Consider the following 23,365-nt stretch of genomic DNA (forward strand, 5'->3'; position numbering starts at 1 on the left):
TGTTATCCTCGTTTTTTTGGTGGTTTTTGGTTTTTTATTGTATTTTTTGTCAGAATGTCCTGTGTCAAACACAGGATAGAAACCTTCAGGAGTGGTGTTCTGGTGATGCAGTAGAACAATATTGTTGGTACCAGATACTGCTCTGTGTGTTTAGTCCACATAAATATGTAAATACTGTACCCTTTTTTTGGATCTTCACCTTCCTAACCTGATGGGAAAAACTGCCTAATGTGTTATACTTTCAAAAAAAAAAGAAAAGTACTCATAATAGCTTCTAGAACAGCAACCTCTTTGGATGATCGTTTTCTAATTTTGTAGGTAGCCTGTTACTGAGAGGCGTACTACACCTCTGGGGGAAAAAAATCACATTATTTAATTTTCATTCAACACTAATTTCATTTTTTTAGCCATTGTATCAACAAGGTTTTATATTACAACCACTGGCCATGCATGCATGTAATTTGAAGCCCGCCTGGACTTTGAACCTGAGACGCAGTGTAGGATTTCACGAATTAATTAGAATAATAGTATGGTTTAAACTGCACTTCTTTTGTGTTTAAGGAGATGAATAGAACTTAAGTGGGAAGACTGGGAAGGTAAAGTAGAATAAATGGTCAGTTAACAAAACATAAAGGAGAGAGATGCCACAAATACTATGATAGAATATTATAGTTCCTACAGGAATATGTGTTGAAAGAACAGAGAAATAGAGTAATAAAAGTTCACTATAATGATTTTGATTTCCACTTCTTTAATCTGTCAGAATGTTAATGTCCCTTTCCAAGTGAATTTACAGGTTTTCTTTCACTGGTTTTGAGACAAGTATCTCTGATTGAACAGTCAATCTATACATGCAAAAATAAGTTCAGAATAGGATTACATTCGAAGGGGGAGAATGAAGTCTTGCTTTTTCAAAGTAGTAGAAAGAATGCAATAATGCTTGCATTTGAAGGAGGAAAATAGTGGTAGAAGGTAAAGAGAAAGGACAAAATTGCTGTTGTAGGTTTGGAGCTATTTCTGCTTTTTTCTAAAAACTCTCTCAGCACTGGGATTTCCTTAGGTCTTTGCTGAAGAAAGGCTAGCATGAAACTGGAGATGTGAAAACATGGTGCAATATTGTTTTGGAACCTTGCTGCAACCTGTCACGTACGTACTAAAGGACATAAAGCTTCAAAGACATGCAGAAACTGATAATTCTTTTTCTTAAGGTAATTCCAGCTTTTGCCACCTGCAGCGCTTCCCTGGTGGTATGGTTACCAGCAACCTCTGCTTTTGCAAGCCTGAGTGGGCAGAACTTCAATATATCTGGTGCTCTGTGCCTCAAAGAACTCCAGAATTAAAGTTACTTGTGCTGTCAGCAGAGAGCTAAAGATCAGAAGGGAAAGGAGGGGGTAAGAAAAGGCAGCCAGTGCTGGGGACGGCTGAAGTTTTGTGAAGTTTGCTGATACACGCTTTGAGCTTTGTGTATGTAGTTTAAAGTAGTAGTAATAGAAAAATAATTAGTAATTTCTCCTTTCTTCAACCCCACAATTGAATAGAACAAACTAAATATTGATTATGGAAAACCTTGTCTTCGCGGATACTATTTTTGTGATACACTTAAACTTGCAGGTATTACCAGAAGACGAATCAACGTGCTGAACTCAATTGTAAATCTGCATTGGTCACAAATGGAAACATCCCCTAGTCCAGCGTGTCTGTTTAGGATCACCTTCACAGGGGGGGTTTGGTGTTCAGTGTTTGCCTTGAGCAGAGGTCAAGGAAGGAGATGGGGTTTTTTTGCAAATTTTACTGAAGTATGTAAAAGGTTTTGAACCAAGATGCAGTAATGAAGGGCCTTCTGGAGGAAGACAGCCTTATCTAAGACAATAATTTGGTGTTTGCCTAATTGTAGTCTTAAGTAGTTTAACTTCAGTGAGTAGGTAAGAATCTACAGAGCTGTGAGTATTTTGTGTGACGGAAGGAGTATGTTTACTTTTAGTAGTTGTCAACAAGCGTGTATCAAGATAGCCTAGAAAAAAATCAGTCGGCAGTGATATTTTTTGTTTCGTTGTGAGAAAACAGTGAAGGAGCTCAGGAATATAGCAGTGCATCCTACCAATAATGTGCTTAAAGGCAAAACTCGTAAAACCCAAAATTTGCAGAGCAGCAAAGGGAAATACACTACCATTTTATGTGAAGAAGAATGGTAGAAGCTTAAACAGTTGTGAAATATTGCTGAAATAAAGTATTCTTCAAAGTTATACCAAATATCTTCTACTAACCATCAGTGTCACCTGTGAATAAAGTATCTGTGTCAGCTAGTGAGGGTTTGATGGTGTTGAATAAGTCCTGACAGACTGTGCTGTTTGCTTGACTGGAGGTGGAAGTTGGTTTGAAGCGGTGAGTGGGTGTGTTGGCGCCTGGTCTGATACCCACCTTGCAGATTGCCAGGTCCCCGGCTGTTTAACAGTCTGAGGACAAACACTGTCACTGGCAGAGAGGGAGGTAGCAAAATCTATATGCCTTACTGTGCGTTTATATCACTGATACCTGTGGGGGAATATCCATAACTTCTGACTTGATGCACAAGAAACCGTTTTCCTGGGCTCCTTTATACTAGGTGGAGAGAAACTCTTGCAGAGTGAGCTGAAGCACATTGGTTATTCTTCTGCTCAGAATTGCTCTTTGGAGGAGTCTCTCTCTTGACTAGAGAGGTAACTATTTTTTTTTCTTTCTCCTTGTGTAATTTACCTGCTATTCCTAGAAATAACTTCCCATATAATCAGTGTACTCCATCCGCTGCAAAGCCCGCTAGTCAGGGAGAATCTCTTGATAGGTTTTTTGGGGTTTTTTTTTGTACACTGAAGGAAGGAGAGGAGGAAAAAAAAGTGATAGAAATAGGAACAAATTTTACAGCTAGCACCTAAATCACAGAGCTTTCTAGATTAAATTTCCTGAACTTGGTCTCTTCTTAAGGCACTAGCCTGTCCGCTCCAAATAAAGTAGGAAAGTTTGATCCAAGTGAGATTAAGGCCAAAAATAGAACCCTCAAAGCCCCTCTGCTGTTCCTCCTTAAAAAAATTCAAACCTATTCTTCCACAGGTCAACAAGCAGGTCTAGAATTGAGCTGTGGGAAAAGCTTTCCCAAGAGTGCTTAGCATTTGGGTGGAAGGGTTTTAATTTGAATAGCGGTAGCCCAAAATCTACAGCATCTGATCAGAAGTTTATGTCCTGGTTAAGAATGTGGTCTCTGGAGCAGGGCAAAAATCCTGGCTTGGCATTTTATACTGATTTTCTGGTATTTTCTGTTGTATGGCAAGGTCCCTCAATCTTTTAAATAAACTGAAAACCAATAAGGCTGGTAAGCCTTAAGTTCTGAGGCTGGTAACTTTCAGTTATGGATTTTGCAGATTTGCTTTAAAGCAATGGTATATTGCTTGTAAAATTTATAAATTTATTTTCTTAATTGATGGGAGGGACAGCAGCTGGCCTGTAACCATTCTTGTCTAGTCTGCCCAAAGGCCATCTGGTAGATACCTGTTCTTGGGGAAGGAATTTCTCCTCTGACGTTGGTAAACTCAGACTTGCTTGGGGCTACAAAAACTGCCAGCCCAAAACTACATGTCAAAGTGAGATTTAGGATTTATTCCTTCATCCCATCCTCTTCCTGAATACATCCTGGTCTGATTTCTCAATTTGATAAAATCTTTGTACTGTTACTTTGAAAGCCTTTGCAGGAAGAGAAGGCCATCATCACCACTGAAATACTGTTTGAGTAATGATTGCTCAAGAGTAACTGTTGCATCTTTAATTGCTGCCTATAAAGTTACATTTACAGAAAATTTAAGTAAAACTCAGGCAAAGATCTGACTTGGTCTAGAGTTTAAAATGAGATTGCCTTTTGCAGACAAACCTGCAGTCACTTCGCTTGCATGCCAAGCAGCTGAATGAAAACAAGTTTCCGTTCAAACCAAGGCATTAGAGCCAATGCAATAAGCTGTATCGGGAGAACTCCCTGGAGCTTGGAAGCAGCTGCTGGCACATCATGCAGGAGTGTGGGACGCAAGCGTCTGACATAAAAGGCTGATGGATCCCCTGTACTTGTGTAAAGCCGAAGTTTGAGTAGTGCATTGAAATGTATTTTTTCTGAGAGCGGGAAAGATGCGGAAGTGTAACGCCTGTTCATGTAGATACTGCAAATATGCAAATGTAGATAGAATACACTTTTTCTTCCCCAGGTATGTCCTCTCAGAAACTTAGGGAATAATTTGATACGTAAGGATGCAAGTCTTGGGGTTATTCTCTGACCTGACACTTCACCTCCTGTAAAAAGCTCTGTTGGAGGAGAATGTTTTTATGCTTTTATTTCATTTAGTTTTGCTTGGAGCACCATCTTTACAACATCATTTTTGAGTCCGATGGGGCAAGCTTTTATGTCATCTTGAAGTATTTTCAGAAAAGACATGCTTGCTTTTGTCAGGAGGAGAACATGCAACTTTTCCCCTGGAGTATTTACACGTTACCTGATGGTTTTTACCAAAGGAGACAAGTTCAGGGGGTGCAGCATAGTAACCAGATGGCTGCTTTGCTAGAGATTGGTCCTCAAAGAGCAATTTAGTAAACTCTAATAATTAGCATCAGCGTGTTCAGATGAACTTTACATCTTCACATGCCTCACAAGGAAAACCCGGTAATTCTGTGGGCGCCATATAAGCGTACAAGGAAGCTGACAGGCCTAAGTAGGCTCAAGCGGTTCTGCTGAGATAATTTTAACACTGATCTAATTTGTTATGTTGACAAGTTTTCCTCAGGTTTTCCAAATGCCTTTGGCTATGGGTCTGCCCCAACCTCGAAAGCTCAACATGTATGAGTTCCTTACATCCTTCTTGCTTCTCATTCACCCGAGCTGTTCAGCATATTGCAACCTGTCTCAAAGGTTTCATGAGACTTGTCAAGCTCATCATAGATGAAATGAGGAGTTCCCATGTCCTCCTCTTTTTTTTTTTTTTTTTTTTTCTGCTTCCTTCTCAACAGCTTTCCCTTGACCGTTGTTTTGGCTCTACTGCTGCCCTGCTGCCATGAGCTAACTTAATGGAATAAACTGGTTAAGAGACCCCCAAACTCTGCTCAATAGGTTTCTCCCGTATCAGTGAGTGAAACGGGGCCCTGGAAGGGTGCAGTGAGCTGCAGAGCTTGGAGCAGAGGAGGAGTGGTACCAGATGGCCAGAAATGTGAAAGAGAAGGGGTTGGAGTTGGAGGAAGTTAGGAGGGGCAATAGCAGACAGGGAGGGTGGGAAGCAAACCTTTGGGTAGTAATGAGGCATTAGATTGGCTCAAAGCCTGTAAAGCCACAGTTTAAGTTACAATTTGTAACTTTTCAAACAGAAAATAGCTGTGTGATTTTATGGATTTTCAGGAATGTATTCCAGATGCTATACAGGCACCATCTTTTCATTCCAGGGATGTTGCTCTCTCTTTAGAACTTGTGGCTTCGTACTGATTAGTTCAGCAGATGAGACAGTTGGAAGATCTTTCACACATTTGAATCTTTAGCCAAATAGCATTTCTTTTTCCCCAGAGACATCACAGCATCATTTCTACAGCTTGGGAAGTCGTATCCCCCCATTTTACTTTTTATAGCCTTTGGCAGCCTGATCTCATCATATACCCAGCTCATACTGTATTCAGCCAGAGCTTCCATAGCAAAACGCTTTCACGTATACTAACATTTATTTGGGTGTTTCTAGGCACAAACCTCCTGTAGATTTATGGCTTCACACCTTTCTAAAATGCCTGATCAGAGATGTTGTGGATTTTCTGTAATAGAAGGCCACAAGAGCGGCTGCAGTACATTACACTGGTGCATTGCAGAATTCCATTTAACTATACACACGTTACAATGGAAGTTGCTAGGTTTGTGCTGGTACAATAACAGGGAGAAGAGTGCTGTGTTTGGTAGAAATAGCTCATTGATGCAAAAACTTACTTTAATAAACAAACTAGTTTCTCATGGAGAAGGTTGTCATCTGTCTACTAGGATTCAGGATGAAATACTTCTGCTTTCATTTCAGATAACAATTGTTGTACTTTAGCATTAGAAATAGTTCCTTTCATTATTTTATGAACATTTCCCAACTACTATTAGTGCAAAGCTTAACGAGCTCACTGTAAAGCACTTTCCCCCTAATTTATTGCCTTTGCTGAAAATTCCGCTCTTGGTTCTCATATTTGACTATTACTTAGTCCGTCTGCAGCAGGCAGCCTTTTGCGCATTGCTTAAACGCTTTTTCATTATTTAATTCCACCAAAAATGGATTTCGGAGGGAAAAAAAAAAAAAAATTGGGTTTTGTAGGTATAATACCTGGTTTCACATATGTGGTACTAGAGCAACGGTTTACAAATTGCATGTTTCACGCTGACCAGTCTGTAGTTCGCCAGATTTTCTCTGTGCAGAACAGACTGCTTTTTATTTCAGATGCCTGCCGTGCCTCCCTGTGCAGCGAAGGTATCTTGGTGAGGAGTGATGGTGGCTCTCTGAAAGCTAAGAGCACATTACTCAGGACTGCATCCAGGCGGGTCTTGAAGATCTCCAGAGAAGGGGACTCCATGACCTCCCTGGGCAGCCTGTTCCAGGGCTCTGTTACCCTCACCATAAAGAAGTTTTTTCTCATATTTAAATGGAACTTCCTATGTTCCAGCTTGTGCCTGTTGCCCCTTATCCTATCACTGGGAACCACTGAAAAGAGTCTGGCTCCATCCTCATTCAACCCACTGTTTAGATACTTGTAGGCATTATTAAGGTCTCCTCTCAGCCTTCTCTTCTCCAGGCTAAAGAGTCCCAGCTCTCTTAGCCTTTCCTCATAAGGGAGATGCTCCAATCCCTCAACCATCTTTGTTGCCCTACGCTGTACTCTCTCCAATAGTTCCCTGTCTCTCTTGAACTGGGGAGCCCAGAACTGGACACAGTATTCCAGTTGTGGCCTCACCAGTGCAGAGTAGAGGGGGAGAATGACCTCCCTCGACCTACTGGTCACACTCTTCCCTACACAGCCCAGGATCCCATTGGCCCTCTTGGCAACAAGGGCCCATTGCTGGCTCATGGATAGTTTACTATCAACCAGGACCCCCAGATCCTTCTCCTCAGAACTGCTGTCCAGCAGGTCCACCCCTAACGTATATTGGTGGCTGGGGTTCTTCCTCCCCAGGTGCAGGACCCTACACTTGCCCTTGTTGAACCTCATTAGGTTTTTCTCTCCCATTATCTTCCGTTGAATTTAGTCTATCTTCTCTGCTTTCACTGTTTCTTTCTCTCTCTTTTTTTTTTTGTTTTGTTTTTAATTTTTAATTTTTTTTATTGCTTTCCTTAGATTTGAACTTCAGCGAATGGTCCCTAACTTTTTTTTTTGGTCAGTGACTCCACCTGTGTAGCTGTGTGAGCCTTGAAGAAGTGGGACAGCTTCCCACACCAGCTGCCACGGTACCCAGCAGTGCTGCTGTACACACAGAGCTGATGTGGCAAACATTTGGGGGGGGGTGGGAGGGGATGCTTTTTTGGAGGGCATTTCTTTATTGTTGGTGTGTTATTAACCAAATTTTCTTGGAGCTCAGAAAAAGAAAAAGTAGAGGAACCATGCAACAACACTTACATAAAATCGTGATCAGGATATTCCTGTTTGGGCAGGTTCCTAAAAAAATAGAAGTGCACATAAGTAGGGCAGAAGTTTCTCCCCATTTTAGTTAAGTCTTCAGATTTCCTTGGTAAGAAGAGAATAGATTGAACGTGTTTCATTAAGTCTGATAGTACAATTATAGTTGCAATGGCTATGTCTATGCAGTGGAGTATAATCTATGATCTTGCTACAAATCTTGCATGAGTCCTCTACCATATGCAGTACTTTTTCATGCCCCTGTTGTTTCTCACTTGTTTTTTTGTTCCCCACCCATTACTTAGGAAGTAGCTTGAATAATTCCTTTCTTTAAAACAAAATTGCTCTAATTAAATTTCTGTTCAGATGTGTATCTTGCAAGTAGTTTTTTAGAAGAGTGTATTTCTAGAAAATGTTTCCTGAGTCAATTAAACTGAAATTTCAAGATAAGGTTCGTGTAATAGAAAAATATAAAAGGCGTCTAAAAAGGAAGATGTATTTATTCATACCACTACTAGATTTCGTGAGGTATTATTGTCACTATTATTCATGTGAGAATAAGGATGTTTTTGAAGGATAAAGTCTTTTCTAATACAGTTGCTGTATTAACTAGATTTCTGAACAGTAATTTTTGTAGGCTTTTGTTAATATGAGGAGGGCTCATATTAAACAATACTAAAAGGAGGTGAAAATACAGTACTAGAATGCATATTTTGAGAAGTGGTTTCTTGAAAATGAAGCAAAAATGTTCATAATTTCCTTACAATGGTTTTTCGTTTATGGTGGGTTTCATGGACTGTGCAGTGTTATAATGGATGTAATTAAAATTGACTGTCTTTGAAAATTTAGTCCTGATATTTCCACTTAATTGCATTTTAAAGCAAAAAAAAAATCTCAGTGTACAAAATTCTTTATTCTGTAGAGACCTGTGCAACTTTAAAAAAAGTTGAGTGAAGGCAAGGCTTATTATGAAGAATATGCAGTTTAACTTTTTTCCCCCCTAGCTCCAGTCATAGTCCCAGAAGAGATGGCAAAATGTTAAAGCAGTGAAATGATATTAAAATGCCATTTAATGTGTCAAGGGAAACGTTGTTTATTTTTTTTCTCGGATAAAAAGTCTTGAATAAAAGCTTTTTCTTCTGTAGTGCTTGCAGGTTTTCAAGTAAGTGAAGATGGGTGTTGGTAGCAGCAGATTATACCAGCTGCCGAGTTGCCTGGGGGTGTGCGCCTTGTTTGCTGGAGACAGGTCTTACTCTCTTGCCTCCAGGCATTAGGTTGAGTCTGTTAGACTATATAAGTAGTGATTTTTATCCTTTGAGTTAGTGGAGTGTCACATGGTGCTATGTGACATTTTTAGGTAATGCATGAAGTAGATTTTTTTTTTTTTTTTAAACTTGGATATGTAGGTGACCTCTATTGAAGTTTTGCAAAACCCTTAAATATTTACCACTGGCAGAAAAGGACTGCAGATTTCAGAGACGTGTTACTCAGTTCTCTGCCTAAGAAATAAACTAAATTAGCATTTCATCATAGTTCTTCATCCACAGAAATATTATCAAGGAAGAGATGAAAGGATTAGCATTTATATTGTACACCTTGGCCTGCAAGTGGAGGACCAGAGAGGCTCTGTATGATGAATGTCTGAAGATTTCTGGAAAGTCCTACTAAAGCAAAATTGAACATTTTGTAGAGATTTGCTGCATTTATATTAGATATGAGGTAATAGGTATAATACATTTTCCTGATATTTCACACTTGTCTGTGTATAGGATATTTAATTTTTGCTTTGAAATACCTCATTTTTAGTGCAACAGCCAACAAAAGGTATTTGGCAAGATGGCCTGTGATCTTCTTTAGTGTTACAATTTGTGTGTTCTTGTGAGATTTCATTTGCACTATAATTTGTAAATAAACTTGTTCATAGTATGAGTATGAAGTGAAAATTGTGACTAGTGGAACTGTGCGTGGTACCAATCTGTTGTTTTTGTGGTTCTTTTTTTTTCCCTTCTTCATTAAATATGCATTTGCTGGAGATCTCCTGATGCTCAGTGTAGCATCCTTGTTGCGCTTGTTGAACATCACTTTCTGCAGCGCGTTCAGCTTGGAGACAGCTCAAGCAAATTAAGGAATATAAAATTGTCTAAGCGATTGTGTATTTTGGATAAGATCGTTTTGCTGAAAAATGTTATGACATGTCTTAGCCTGTTCCAACGTAACAGTAAACACTTCATGAAACCATATAATGCTGGAGAAAATAGGGACTTGCAAGGTTCCAGTTTGACAGAAGTCTGCCAGGAGGTTGTGATACAGCATGCAACTGTGAAAGATAGTTCTTAGAGCAACCCATAATATGTCAGACCTATCAAATCTGCTAAAATTATTCAGTGCTTCTCTTCTTTACTCTTTTGCACATTATAATGCAGTAGTCGTGTTGGGTTAACGCGTTAATGGATGATCTTCAAAGTTTAATGAACATAAGCAGGTTTTGCATCTCGCTGTTTTGTATGCGGCCGACGGTTTTGTTCAGGGGCTTCCTGTAGTTTCAAGATTCAGTGATGGCTTGATATTCAGTGTTGGATTCAAAGTGAGTGAAAGTATTACTAACAAAATGAACAGTGTTAACCATTTAATCTTAGTGTTTTGGTTTCCTACTTGGTGTTAAGGTAGCATCAAAGCTAAGGAATTACGTAAGTTAATATCCAGACAAATGTTTCTCCGCAAAAGGCAAGCAGTTAAAGCTTGAAAATGCTCAATATGATTTTAAGTAAACGTTTACTTAAACATTTTTAACTAAATGAACACTTAAAAGTAAATAAACATTTTTAAGTAAACATCAGAAGACTGATGTAACTGGTCATTTCTGACTGGTGCTACATAAATGCTTATGTTCTGAGCTGGACTGTCCCTTGCATTCTGTGTAACTTTTCTGGAATTGAACTTTATGTCTCTGTCCCATCTTTCTTGACCACATTCTCTGCTATCATTGTGGCAAATAAAGGTTAACTGAACTTGACTAGGGATTTCAAGGTTGTACTTCTGTCCAAGATGAACTGTGGTAACAGTCTCTGTAGATACTCTGCAATCTGAACCTGAGAGCTTCATACGGGCTTCTTTTGGTGTGTTGGTTGGTTTGGTTTCTGAGGTTCAAATGTGTACAAGTTGCTTCTGATTTGGGAATGTTTTCATTGTGGTTGCTTTTCGTGTGTCACATGCACAATATGACTATTTTGAAGTTGAAAATGATCAGTTTTGAAAATATTAACACACTATCTGTTGTTCTTTAGGAAAGCCCAAGAAGGGAAGAAGAAAGTGGTTCTAGCAGGCTGCGTGCCACAAGCCCAACCTCGTCAGGACTACCTGAAAGGCTTGAGTATTATAGGGGTACGTATCTTTCTCAGTTAGAAACTGAAGGTTTCCATAAATGTTTTCAATCGGTCAGGGTCAAAATATACACTTTGTTGCCTTTCTCTTGGAAAAAACAGCAAAGAATCTTGGTACTCCCCCCATTAGGCTTCTTGCATTGTACAGCACTTAAGCTTTCTTCCACCCAGGGTGATTTGGTTTTGTTGTGGCATGAGGGGAGAAGGAAAAGTACTGTTGGTGAAACTGAGTTCCAGTGCCCTTAGTAGCTTGAAAATATCCAGGCTTCATCCAGGATGATGAAGATATCCATTACCATCTCCTTTAAAATATCACAGTTTATTTGTTTTGAGACAAAGAAATACACCCTTTGTTAAAAACGGTGGAGGAAATGTAAAAGACTAGAACATATAAATTATATGGACAGAGCTGACGGTTTGGTGGTGGTGGTGTGTGTTTTTTTTTTTTTTTTACTTCACACTACTAAGTAGAACGGAAAATAGCAATGATTATTTTGTTTAAATTTGAGGCAGTCTGAAGAGTTAAATGCACCTGTGACTGAGTTGTTAAACAGTTACCAAGCTTTACCTTGAAAAGGTAACAAGAGAGGTTTTGACTTCATTCAAAAGTGCTTTCAGTATCCTTTAGGATGAAGTACTACTGTATAACTGAATTGCCTTTGTAAAATAGTCATGAAAATCCAGGATTCAAAGCACAAGTTAGCAAAGATTCTACATTGTTCAAGCCTTTAGATTAAAACTGGATAAAAATGTAAAAGACCTGTTTGAGCTGAAGCACTGTCGTTGGATTCAGTGTGTGAGAATTGCAGTGAAGCTGTCCTGTATCATGTTAAGTGAGAGCAGATGACTCCTCAGCATTGCTTCTGTGTTAAAAATGTAAAGAGGTCAATGTGGTTCCTCTTCAGTGTCATGATTTCAGGTTGAACCTAAGAATTTATAGGAACAACAACAAAAATGTTCCAAAGCTTTCACTTTCATTAGAAGATTATACAAGATGCAGTTGTTCAAAGTAATCTAGAAGTAAAATAATATTTGGTTTGGAATTAGGAAGAAGATGGCTTCATTAAGTCATTTATTGGAGTTCTTTATAAAGATTGACTTTGTGCTATTTGAATTTTTAGTTACTGCTGTCACCCAAAATGTTTTATGTCCTTTTTTTTTTTCCCAGCTGCCATTCTCAGTTACATTAATGCCTATAAGGTATCTCAGTGCCCAGAAATGATATACAGGGAGTGTAAAATGCTGCACTATTCGGTATAGAAGATATGCATTGATAGTTACCATTTAGGGAATAAACAAAATTTCCATTCTGCTCTGCAGTCTTACTTTACACAAATATATGCAGGAGACCTGTGGTGCTCTGTCATCTCTAAGACTCTGACTAATTAAATGCAACTTACTCTGGGCAGCAGGATAGGAAGAACAAAAAATAAATGGTGAATGGATTTACTCTTGGCTCAGAGGCAACATAGTTGTGTGACTTGTAATTGGTTGTTATAGTGAATATAATGATATCTATACATATGAAGACAGAGGAAAAAAAAAAAAGAATGAGTCGCTATCCTTTGACCAGGACTGTCCTTTGATGTTTCAGTCATTATTTTTTCTTTCCCTTTTTTTTTTTTTAAACTTCTTAGGTAATGTGTAATTTCTGAAAATGAGCTTCTTCATCTTCATTTGGGAACCTAGAGCCAGTGTTTAGTGAAAAATCCTTGTAGTTTTGTATTTATTACAGGAAGATTTCTGTTTGGGGTTGAATTAGGCTGTTAATGCAGTGTTCCCAAGTACTTTTGAATTGGATCTGAAAATACTGAAATGTGATCTTCGCAATAAGGACACAGTCTTTTGTTATTGCTGTGGTAAAATTTACTGTCCTTTAAGTAATAGATGCTTCAGCTCAGATAGGTCTTAAACTTTAGGCACAGCTATTAACGGAAGCAAAGCTAGGGGCAGGTGTTGTCCAGGTTTTCAGTATTATATTGAAGATTTTCTTCTCATTTTACAAAGGGTGTGTGTGAGGGGGTGACTGTATCTAAAGGATAAGAGTTGTTGCCTTACTATTGCAAAATATTTTTGAAAGGCAGTTTTGACAAAATTGAGAAATAGAAAATGTTCTGTTGGCAGTAGAATATTGATTCTGCTTTTAAATTTTAAGCATTAAGAGTGCAGTTTTGGAAATCTTGCTTTACCACCAGGTTGGTTTCATCTTCAACTTGGCTGAGAGATATAGCTGATTTATTGTTGCTTATGTAAGGTCTGTTATTTGCTTTTTCTTTTTTTTTTTTTTTTTTTAAATAAACCAAAACAAAACAAGAACAGTGTTGTCTGAGAATGTGGTTATTTACCAGCAATTCTAACTCCCTTGGGGTGGCTTTCTGAAGGCAGAGTGTGTCAGAGGGCTCTTCTGCTCCTCTTGTTACGACGGAGGAGGAAGCTGCAATGTAACTACCAGAGAAATTCTAGTACCTCAGGGCTTGTTTTGATCTGCTCTTGAGAAATACAGGACTGAACTTCCACTGTTCCTTATTTATTACTTGATTTGGACAGGAGGGAAGAAAGGGCAACTTCATATCCCTGTTATCATTGATGATGTTACTGTGCTTTTGTGTTTCTTTAAAGTCATTGCCACTTTTTAAAAATAACGTGGGCTGGGGTGTAGCCATAGGGCTATATATAAGACAAACCATAACAACATGGCAAGGTAAGGGAGCTGTTTTTTTGGAAGGGGGAATCTCTATGTAGTAGTAAATGTGCCCAGTGTGAAAAGTATGTGAAATGCGTAATGGTGCATTACATAGGCTCACAGCCATTTCAACTCAAGTGGCTTCCAAAGGTTACTCCTTCATGTTTGGAGTAGTGTACCCTCTTCAAACTCAAGTGCACTTACGGTATTGCAAAGGGAAAGCAACTCTCGTAGTTAGAGTTGTCCCTCACTTTTCATTGTATGCTTTTAAAAAGAAGGGTATGTGACTTTGTGCTGATTGTTCTGAGGGGGTTAAAGGGAAAGGAGGGACAATGGGGAATGAAAGGTTTTAGCAGACAGGTTATGTTGTGTGACTCATGGCTGAACGTAGGTAGTCATAGTGTTCCCTCACTTTCTGAGTTGTGTACAAGGGCACACAAACCCCTTGTTCCCAGTGATAAGCTGAAACATTGGAATGGGAGGAAATGTTTCATTTCTTTGACGGTTGTCTGGAGTTCTAACTTATTTGGTGTCCAAATTATGCTCTGTGTTGGAACCCCTGACCAGGTTGCTGAGGGTTCATAGGTCTTAAGATACTTCACAAGGCCTGTGTTATCTGTACTTTGAAATCATCAGACTTACTGGACATACTGAAAGCGTGAGGCCTAATGCACTTATGTATCACAGAATCACAGAATGATATGGGGTTGGAAGGGACCTCTGGAGATCATCTAGTCCAACCCCCTTGCCAAAGCAGGTTCACCTAGAGCAGGTTGCACAGGAACGTGTCCAGGTGGGTTTTGAATGTCTCCAGAGAAGGAGACTCCACCACCTCTCTGGGCAGCCTGTTTCAGTGCTCTGCCACGCTCAAAGTGAAGAAGTTCCTCCTTGTGTTTAGGTGGCACTTCTTATGTTCAAGTTTGTGCCCATTTCCTCTTGTCCTGTCAAAGGTGTACAATATCCCATACGTATCTGTTAAAGGCATACAGTAGGTCCACAGATGAGTCAATCTCTTTCTGAGTGTGTCAACCCCAGTTCTCCTTCCTTCCCCATCTTTTACAATGTAACATCTAACATCAAAGTCCTGTCATCTTCTGCCCTACACCCTTTGCCCAAAGGAAGAATTTCAGCCCATTCTTTCATCCGCACAGAACGTATGTGGTGTCGCCCCGCTCTGCTGCTACGCTCCGAGTCAGAAGGTGCAGGTCCTGTGCATGGTAGAGTTATTGCAGGCTCTTTGGCCAGGTTGAGCCTGAAACCACTGCTTCCAGAAGAAACATACAGCCACAAAAACCTCTCTGCAGGGGCTCCCTGCATTCCCCTGACCTCCAAATAACCCCTTCCTGTGGCTGTTCTACTCTATAAGGCAAGCTTTAGGTAATGTTTTTAATGCTCACTTTGAAACTGTGGAGTGTGATTAGTAGAAGTGCTGAACGCTCCCAGTAGCAGCACGTAACACTAGGAGCACTGCTATAAAGTAGATGGTTCAGGCTAAAAAAATGCTAAGTACGTTACAAAAAATAGGCGTTTGACTTCGCAAGCTGTACATCTATCATTGGTGTACGCTTTTAAATTTAATGTGCCTTAGTTCTCCGTTTGTAAAACCCTTGAGCGAGCAGAACTTTAACAGTGCCATTGAGAAAGAAAATCAGTGTAGCCTTACCAAGATGCCAAATGCCTGTACATCCCTGCTCCTTTGGTGTCCTAAATGATGATGATATGTTGTATGACATGTCTGATGTTCAGTTCATACAAGTTTCAGTGATGTTTGCAAAACCGGAAATAATGATACCTCCCTGCTTTGCAGTAAGGTCAGACTGCATTAAAGATGGTAAACCTCTCTGCTGCCCTTAAACTGGAGCCTTGCATAAATGCAATTATCCGATGTCTACTTCATGAAAGACAAATTTGATGGAATTTTGTTTTGAATTATTTGAATGAGGAGAACTTTTTGGAAAGCGTGCTGATAGCCTAGGAACAAGTGCAGACTGTAACTTATGGTGAAGAATGGTTTCATGCAAAATTCAAGCTCAGTCAGTACCTCTCAGCTGGTCGGCTTTGGCTTCTGAATTGCCAGGCTGGTACTCGGGTATGACGCTTGAACCTGGAAAATCGGGAAAGAATTGCAGTTAAGCACCTGCTTTTAAACTAAAAATTGGATATGCAAATAAAACCTGCTCATTCCACAGCAGTTACTTACTGTCCTGTGAATCAAAAGGTGTAGGGATTACTTTAGGTAAGAATTATACTTCATCTGTGTCAGTGTTTAGCAATGAAAATGAGTTGTGTGCTTTTCTGGGGTAGTCTTCTTCCCTTTAAAGTTTGTGTAGAGCCTGCTCTCAGAATACCTCCCTAAACCAGAGTATTGCTCGTTACTATGGTCAGTGTTATGAGCAAAGGTTTTAAATGGGGATGTTATCCCTCTGAAGCCAAAGTGTCCAGTCATGTGCCTTTTGAAGTTACGTATTAAGGCTTGGATTTGTGCTGCCTAAGTGCTGTAATTTGAGTGTCTGTTTTGCTCAGCTCCCTTTATGGTCAATGAAGATAATTATCTCTGAGATAATTTAGATTTTTAGAAGATCTGAAGTGACTTTTGAAGCCGTGTATTTCCCTTTTACTGGCTTTAGAGCCGGGATAGGCTGAGTAGGCTTTTAACATCCAACGTCTGACAGAGCTGCCTGAAAAAGGTGAGATGAAACTGAGAGTTGGTGAACTGCAGTTAGAATCATTAGGATGACGAATAGTGGGTTGTAATTACCGAATTCGGTAATTACCGAAGGTTATTTTATCTGTGTGGTAACCAATTTGTTTCTTACCTACGTGAATGAAAATCAGACGGGTAGGGTTTTCCCTAGATGAGAAAAAAAGGTTGTTGTGCTTCAAGTAGCTATGTGTGTGCACATATATATATATGTATGCTTGCTCCCAGGGTGCTTGTAAGCAGCAGAGTGCTGATGATTGCTTCAGCAGTAGCCTCATGCTGTGCAAACAAGCTGCTGCCCCTTCCTTGTGCGTACCCTGTTCTCAGTTTCTCTCAGCCATTGGCTAAGGTTTTGGTTTGGTTTTTTTGCAGGGTTTTTTTTCAATAAACATTTCTAGTCTTTAGTATTTCTGGTCTTTGTTCCTCCTTCACTGGCTTCAAGATCTTTTTTTGGTAGTCACTGATGCTTCATGTGCTAACACGTTGCTTGTGTTCTCTCCGAGAAATTTCTCTCTCTGGGAAACTCACTCGCTGTGCCGGGGAAGGGCAGTCAGGGGAGGCTCTGGGAATAATTTCTTGGGACTTGTCACTGTCGGGTCAACATCAAAAAAGCTTTAACCTTCAGACCTTTTGTGGTGGAAAGGCATATCCTTCCATACTGAAAGGAAGAAGGCTGTGGGGAACAACTGCATTCGCTTTGGTGGAAGATCCCTGAGCAGGCTGGTTGTGACAAGGACCTAGCTGCCATTTTTAGGCAGTGCTGGTAACGAACTGTGTCAGTAGCTGTAAGACCTGGGACTCATCAGAGGGTGAAACCGCAATCTTCTTGGCCAACAGACAGTTACTGGTGGCAAGTGTAAGAGATCTTGTGCTTTGTTTCTGGTTCATTTTTACTTGCTACTGATCCTACCAGGTTAATTCCAATTCTTCAGGAGAAACAACAGTCATCAGCCAGGTGATGTGGATCCCTTGCAACCGCTTCCAGGAAATGGCATGTCAGATGCAGGAATTATTCTGCAATCTTATGATTTGGAGACAACAAAGAGTGTGATGTATTCTGCACTCACACGTGTTGATATATCACTGCACTGAGAATCAAAAGATAATTTCAGGGAAACTGCTGATTTGAATGTCAAGATGCTTCCCAACTCCTACAGTGATTTTTTTCATCACCTGGTAGGACACTGTCTTCTGAGAGAGAGAAAGTTCAGGTCACATTATAAGGAGAGATACTTTCTGAAGGAACTGAAATGCTCGCTTTGTAGGATTTAATGCTCTTCAGATGGGACCAGGGTAGCCAGTATCTAACAGGCCGTGGCATAACTCCAGAAAGCACAAGCAACGCAACAGTTGGCAAAGGGCACTGTGCCTCTGGTGTAAATATGCTTCCTGCAGCTGACTCCATCTGAAATTATCTCTGGGCTATATTAAGAGGAGAGAAAATTAATACCTTTTCTTTTATCACTTAGACTGCCAGGAAGCCTTACGCATTCCCACCTTTTTTGCAATACATAGTTGGGCCAGATGGTTCCTCAGCTTCTTCAGTGATGCAGCTCGAACCAGTGTTTCTGCGGCACCTTAGATGCCCACGTAGCAGACTCCATTAAAAGGCATTCTGTGTCCTCCAGAAAATATTGGACATTCGTGAATTGCTTATTTTCATGACCACCTTCTGTTTTCTTACCATGGCTGCAGCCACAGAGAGAAGCACGCAGAGGCTCCTCTCAAAAAAGACCATTAAGATATTAGGTATCTTCACTAAAAAGAGCTAACTGTTTGCTTTTATGAAGTTTAGTGTTTTTTACCCAGCTTTTTGTTGTAAGGGACATCTGAAGACCATCTTTCCTGTTTTGTGTTGGTCCTATCACTTTGGAAAGAAATTGGTTCAAATATCTTTATGCACAATATGTTTCTGTCTGTATTTCAGCGGATGCATTAAACTGAAAGTGTGTTTATTTCACTGTAGACCTTGTATGAGATTCTCAGATGACAATGCAGGGTCTTTGCAGAGGTCTTCGTGCTTCCCTGAAGACAAAGTCAGGAAGTTTCTCTTCCTCTCAGGATGGGTTCGTACATGCCCTTTTCTAGATAGCTTTCTTTGGTCAGAGGCTCGATGACTCTTACAGAGTACAAAATCTTAGGGTAAAGGTGCAACCTCTCATTTAACTGCCCTTTAAGAGTATTTAGAGTTTATAGGGGATGCCTTAGAGGTTATGTTTTTTCCGGAGTCCATCTCTTGCAAAACAGTTTCAGGATGTTAATGCTGGTTCTGAGACAACTTGGATCATGTCTGAGAGCTTAGAATTCTGAGTTTGTGTAATGCTCCTCAACGTGCGTGTCTGTCTGCACTCACAGATCACCTGGTGTGAGACATGGGCGTAGCACATTACAAGCATGTCTTTGGGCTGTTCACACCTACCAGTCATCCGTTGAATGAGATTGTGACGGTACAAAGGGAACTGGGGGACTTCAATGACAAATGGACCATCTGTGCATTTCTATACTCCTCTTCCTAATTTCTGGTGCTTAGTTGGAGAGCTCAGGGCTTCTGTCTCCCAGTGGAGTGCTGGAGAGTTCTGGGAGGCACACAGTTTGAAATGTGACTGTCTCATGTTTGCGTGTTGAGGAGTGACCTGCAGCTTCAGCCCAGCATGGATTGCCTCATGTCTTACTTAGAAGAGCTGGATACGTATGATTGCTGAGCTGAACATATGCCTCGCTCTGATCTCACCAGGAAGGCTCAAAGATTTTTCCTGGTCTTTGTTTCAGCTCAAGCTTCACGCTTTGATATAACTCTCTTCTTTTTCCTTGCTTTTTGACCAGCCAGTTTCCTGCTTTGGCTACTCCTTCATCCCATGGTCCCTGCTTGTGCTCTTGTCCTGTATCCGTATCAGGCCAGGCTTCTGCATCAGCGCTGATTTTTGGTTTTTGGGAGGGTGAGTAGTTGGTGTAGTCCTGCTCGGCTGCCTGTTCCGGTCTGCTCCTTAGCTTTTGTTATACCCGAGACCTAATGGAGAACCATTTGTAATGGACTGTGTGCATGCTTATGTTAGAAATAAGATCTCACAAGATCTGCAGAGACAAGTACAGCGCACAAACTACGCCCAGCAGGAATGTCCCCGCCGTCAGTCCGGAAGGTTTAGTGAGACTCATTGCAAAGAAACGCTGAGGAATGGTGTTTTTTCCCTTCATACTCTACTAAGAACTTTTAAGTCTCTGCGCTTCATGGGCTTCCCAACCCCTGATGGAGCCTTTACTGGGTCTCCACTCAAGAAGGTTTATGGCTGCCTTTGAAGGAACAGAATTATCCGTAAGGATAGTGAAATGTGGGAAAATGAATCCTTCAGGCCTCTGTACACCCAAGAAAATTTCCTTACCATGACCTTGTGATTTTTTTCCTTTTTCTTTTTTTTTGACTTTTTCAAGCAAGAATCTTCTAAACCTTTCCCTCTTCTCACTCCGGATTCACCTCAGTTTTCCTAAATTATTTTCATCTTCGTGAATAAAGATTGGAAGCATTCCGTATTTTATTCTTGAGCACTTGGGGCTTTAGGCAATCAATTTCCAATAATTTCAAATGAAAAATACTTAATGTGGGAAACAACACATAAGGCAGAATAAACATCTGTTTCTTAGCTGAAGATCTCATTATCTCAGACCTGTAATTTTAATTATTTACATGAACAGTCATCTTGACAGACAATCAGAATAATTTAATTTATCCAATAAAATGAAAATACAATATACTGTTGTGGTTTTTTTTCTGTATCTTTATTTAGCAGAGGGTTTGGAGCTAGGAAAAATTTCTCCAGATGTATAATGCAGAAATTATTTCTGGGTGGTTCAGGTTATGAACTAACCAGGTTTCTTTTGTTTTAAAACAATTATGTACTTAAACAATTTAGTATTGAGATACGTAGCAATAGTATTTTGGGCGATGTATTTGGCACAGACTGTGTCCTCTATCTGTATTTATAGTTGTAAATGTGTACACTTCTGTTTCCAAGTTGTGTTTTTTAATTTATTTTTTAAAAATTAAGTAGAAAGTCTATATGTAGGTATCTTAGATCATAATTTTTTAACTTATATCTAAAAGGGATATGTATGCAAGTATGTAAATACACGTATTCCACACAATTGCTTAAGTGTTCTTTATTTACAAGTAGATTGCTAAATATTGATATATGTCTATAATATGAATGGTTGTAATCCATAAAAGGATTTAAATATGTAGCTTTTTATAAGGTTATTAAAATGCCAGTATTAGTGATTCTTTAAATAACAGAATTTCTAGAACTCATAACTAATACGCTGTATTCAGAAGTCTGAAGTGGCAGAGATTTGTGTTTTGAAAAAGGTGTATTTCAAAAGGTTTAAAAAACAAAATTTAAAAAAAACAGAGTTTAGCATGGACTTGATCCAACTCCCAGGCAAGAAAAGGAACACACTCCCACCGACTTTAGTTGGGAACTGGGAACTCTAGATCAGACACCAGCTACAGATGAGGGCATTTTTTTAGCTGCTATTAGACTGATTGGAAAATGAATGTGAAATAGAGATGATTGTGCAGACATTTGTTTACAGGAAATTACAAACTTGGTGGTTTAAGGGCACAGAGACTTAATGGCTTTGATGTCAGGGATCCAAGTTCCAGGCTTCTTGTTGCAGACCAGGTTCTGCTCTTGAAGCCTTGTGCTTTTCTGCTTGTTTTTGAAACAAACTGGAAAAGAAACTCCAAGGAGATGACTGCAAAAATCATACTAAATCTAATTCATATAATGTACAGCTTCGAGAAACAATATTTTAAAAGACATATTGTGGAAAAATTATAAAGTAATTTAAATGTGCTAAATATGGCTTTCTGTATTTGGCTTTCCTGAAATATATGTAAGCATATATACGCATATATAGTAGACGTTACATAGAATATGCCACTTGGATGAAAGTTAGAAGAAGAATCTCAAATTCAAGAATTTGAGTGTTTAATTTTTCAGTATTAATGCTGATTCCTTCTACTTAATATACCAAAATCTCTATAGTATATTGGCTGTGAACCTTAAGTAAAGAATAATCTATCTAAGAAGAAATAACAACTATCATATTTTGGGTGAATTTTTGCAAGTGTAACACTAAAACATAAATTTGTTGTCTTCATCAGAGATGATATGTCATCATCGTTAAATGTTCTGTCTTGTGAAAAGCATCGGGGGTTCTCCTCCTTCCATTTCCAACCATTGCCTGCAGCAAGTTCAGGACAATGTCTTGTTCCCTTAAACTTGACCACAATACTCTTAATTTCTTCCCATGTTCCAGTGTCTTTCCCCTGCAATACATCCTTAATTTTCTCCCCTATAGTCTGCCTTCACGATATCCTCAGTTTCATGTTATGTTCTCTACCATCTATTATTTTGGTGTTGAAATTGGGTAGAGGGAACACTGAGGGGCTATTTTTCTCTTTTTGACTGCCTGGGTGACTGCTGCCTTTCACAGACCAAGAACAGAAGGTAAGACCTGGACTAGCGTCCCCCTTTTCTCGCCATTTGGTGATTTTTGCCAAACTTACAGGAACTTGCTGGTTTTGAGGACAAAATTTGGTTTAAGTTAGGTGGCAAGTTTTAAAGTTACTTTTGGCAGAAGAACCAAGATGCACAGGAAAAAAAAAATGGCTAAAAACATTGCCCCAAACTCTTTAGTACCCCTTAATCCAAAATAATACACTTTTGAAAGAAGAGTTTATATAAAATATGTCCACTACTTAGATATTGACCTTGTGACTTTTTTTAGGTTCAGCAGATAGATCGTGTAGTAGAAGTTGTGGAGGAAACTATTAAAGGTAAGCATCACACTTGAAATAATTGGAGCTAGTCTGACAGATGTAAGCACTAGCTAGCAGAAGCACTGTTGTTCTGTTCTTTGTCAACCTAAATGCTTGCGTTCTCCTCTGGCTGAATGTTTGGGCAGTGAGATGCTTTTCTGCGTACACTTTGTGTAAGTGGTAATTTCAGAGACCTTTTCTGTCAGGAGCTCTGTGGCCTGCTGGGTTCATAGGTAAATGATGCTGGGGAGACTTCATTTAAGTTGCATCGATGTAGGTGGGTGTAGAGTATTGCTTAAAGTTTCTGTGCTCTCTTAATTCAGTGCTGTATCTCTGTTTTCTTACGTTTAGTCCTCTCGGGTTTTCTTCTTTTCAGATGTTTTGGCTTGCTTCCTTGAGCTTTCGTTAGAGGGACAGATAAATTATCCTCTGGTTTAATGTTCTCTTGTAACTGTGTTCCTTGTTCTCTCTGGCTGCGTTCATGTGTGCGTACACACAGTACTCTGCAGTGAAGAGGGGAAAAGGCAGCATTGTTTCTGCAGCCTGACCAGTAAACATTTGCTATTAAATAAATGTATTTGTCTGGGTCTTTCTGGGTTACCTAAGTTTGTCTCCATTACTTATCAGGCCATAAAAATTACTGTTCCATGAAGCTTTAAATTACAAGGTTTAGTTTAATTGGCTGTACTTTCAATATAAACAAGTGTCTGGTCCACAAGACATTGCCTGTAACTTTAATGCTGGAGTATGATGTTTTTGAAGTACAGCATCAAAGTGTAGAAAGAGTGCAAAATTTTAAAAGAAAAAGAAAAGCTTCTATCAAGGAATTGCGTAGTGTGGTGTAAGGCTTCTAAAATTTGTGGTTTGAAGGCCTTAAGATTTCATATTGCCATAAATGCTTTCAAAAATGAAGCCTGTACTCCTATGTACTCCCAACCAAAACTTTTCCCAGTTCTTCCCTACCTTATGGCATCTATTTTGGGGCGGGGGTGGGGATTGGGGGGTGTACAACCTACTGTACTATACAAAGAGGAAATATATTCAATGTATTCATATTTGTTATTAAACACAGCAAACTGTTTTCCCAGAAACATCGTGGTGTTTATGACAATGTGTTGGAGATAAGGATGCTTCATGATTTTTACAACAGCACAGCA

The 23,365-nt window shown here is 39.5% G+C and overlaps 1 protein-coding gene across 2 annotated transcripts in view; it reads left to right on the forward strand.

Annotated features, from left to right (window-relative positions):
• The window catches only part of CDKAL1 (CDKAL1 threonylcarbamoyladenosine tRNA methylthiotransferase), a 424,960-nt gene that overhangs the window by 117,705 nt on the left and 283,890 nt on the right, over positions 1 to 23,365 (forward strand). For both annotated transcript variants that reach the window (XM_074146151.1, XM_074146152.1), the window contains exons 6-7: positions 10,914 to 11,010; positions 22,178 to 22,226. In XM_074146151.1, the coding sequence (XP_074002252.1) occupies positions 10,914 to 11,010; positions 22,178 to 22,226 (146 nt within the window). The remainder of the gene's footprint in view (positions 1 to 10,913; positions 11,011 to 22,177; positions 22,227 to 23,365) is intronic.

This window comes from Numenius arquata, chromosome 4 (assembly GCF_964106895.1).
Source record: "Numenius arquata chromosome 4, bNumArq3.hap1.1, whole genome shotgun sequence".
In the NCBI taxonomy this organism is placed as follows: Eukaryota; Metazoa; Chordata; class Aves; order Charadriiformes; family Scolopacidae; genus Numenius; species Numenius arquata.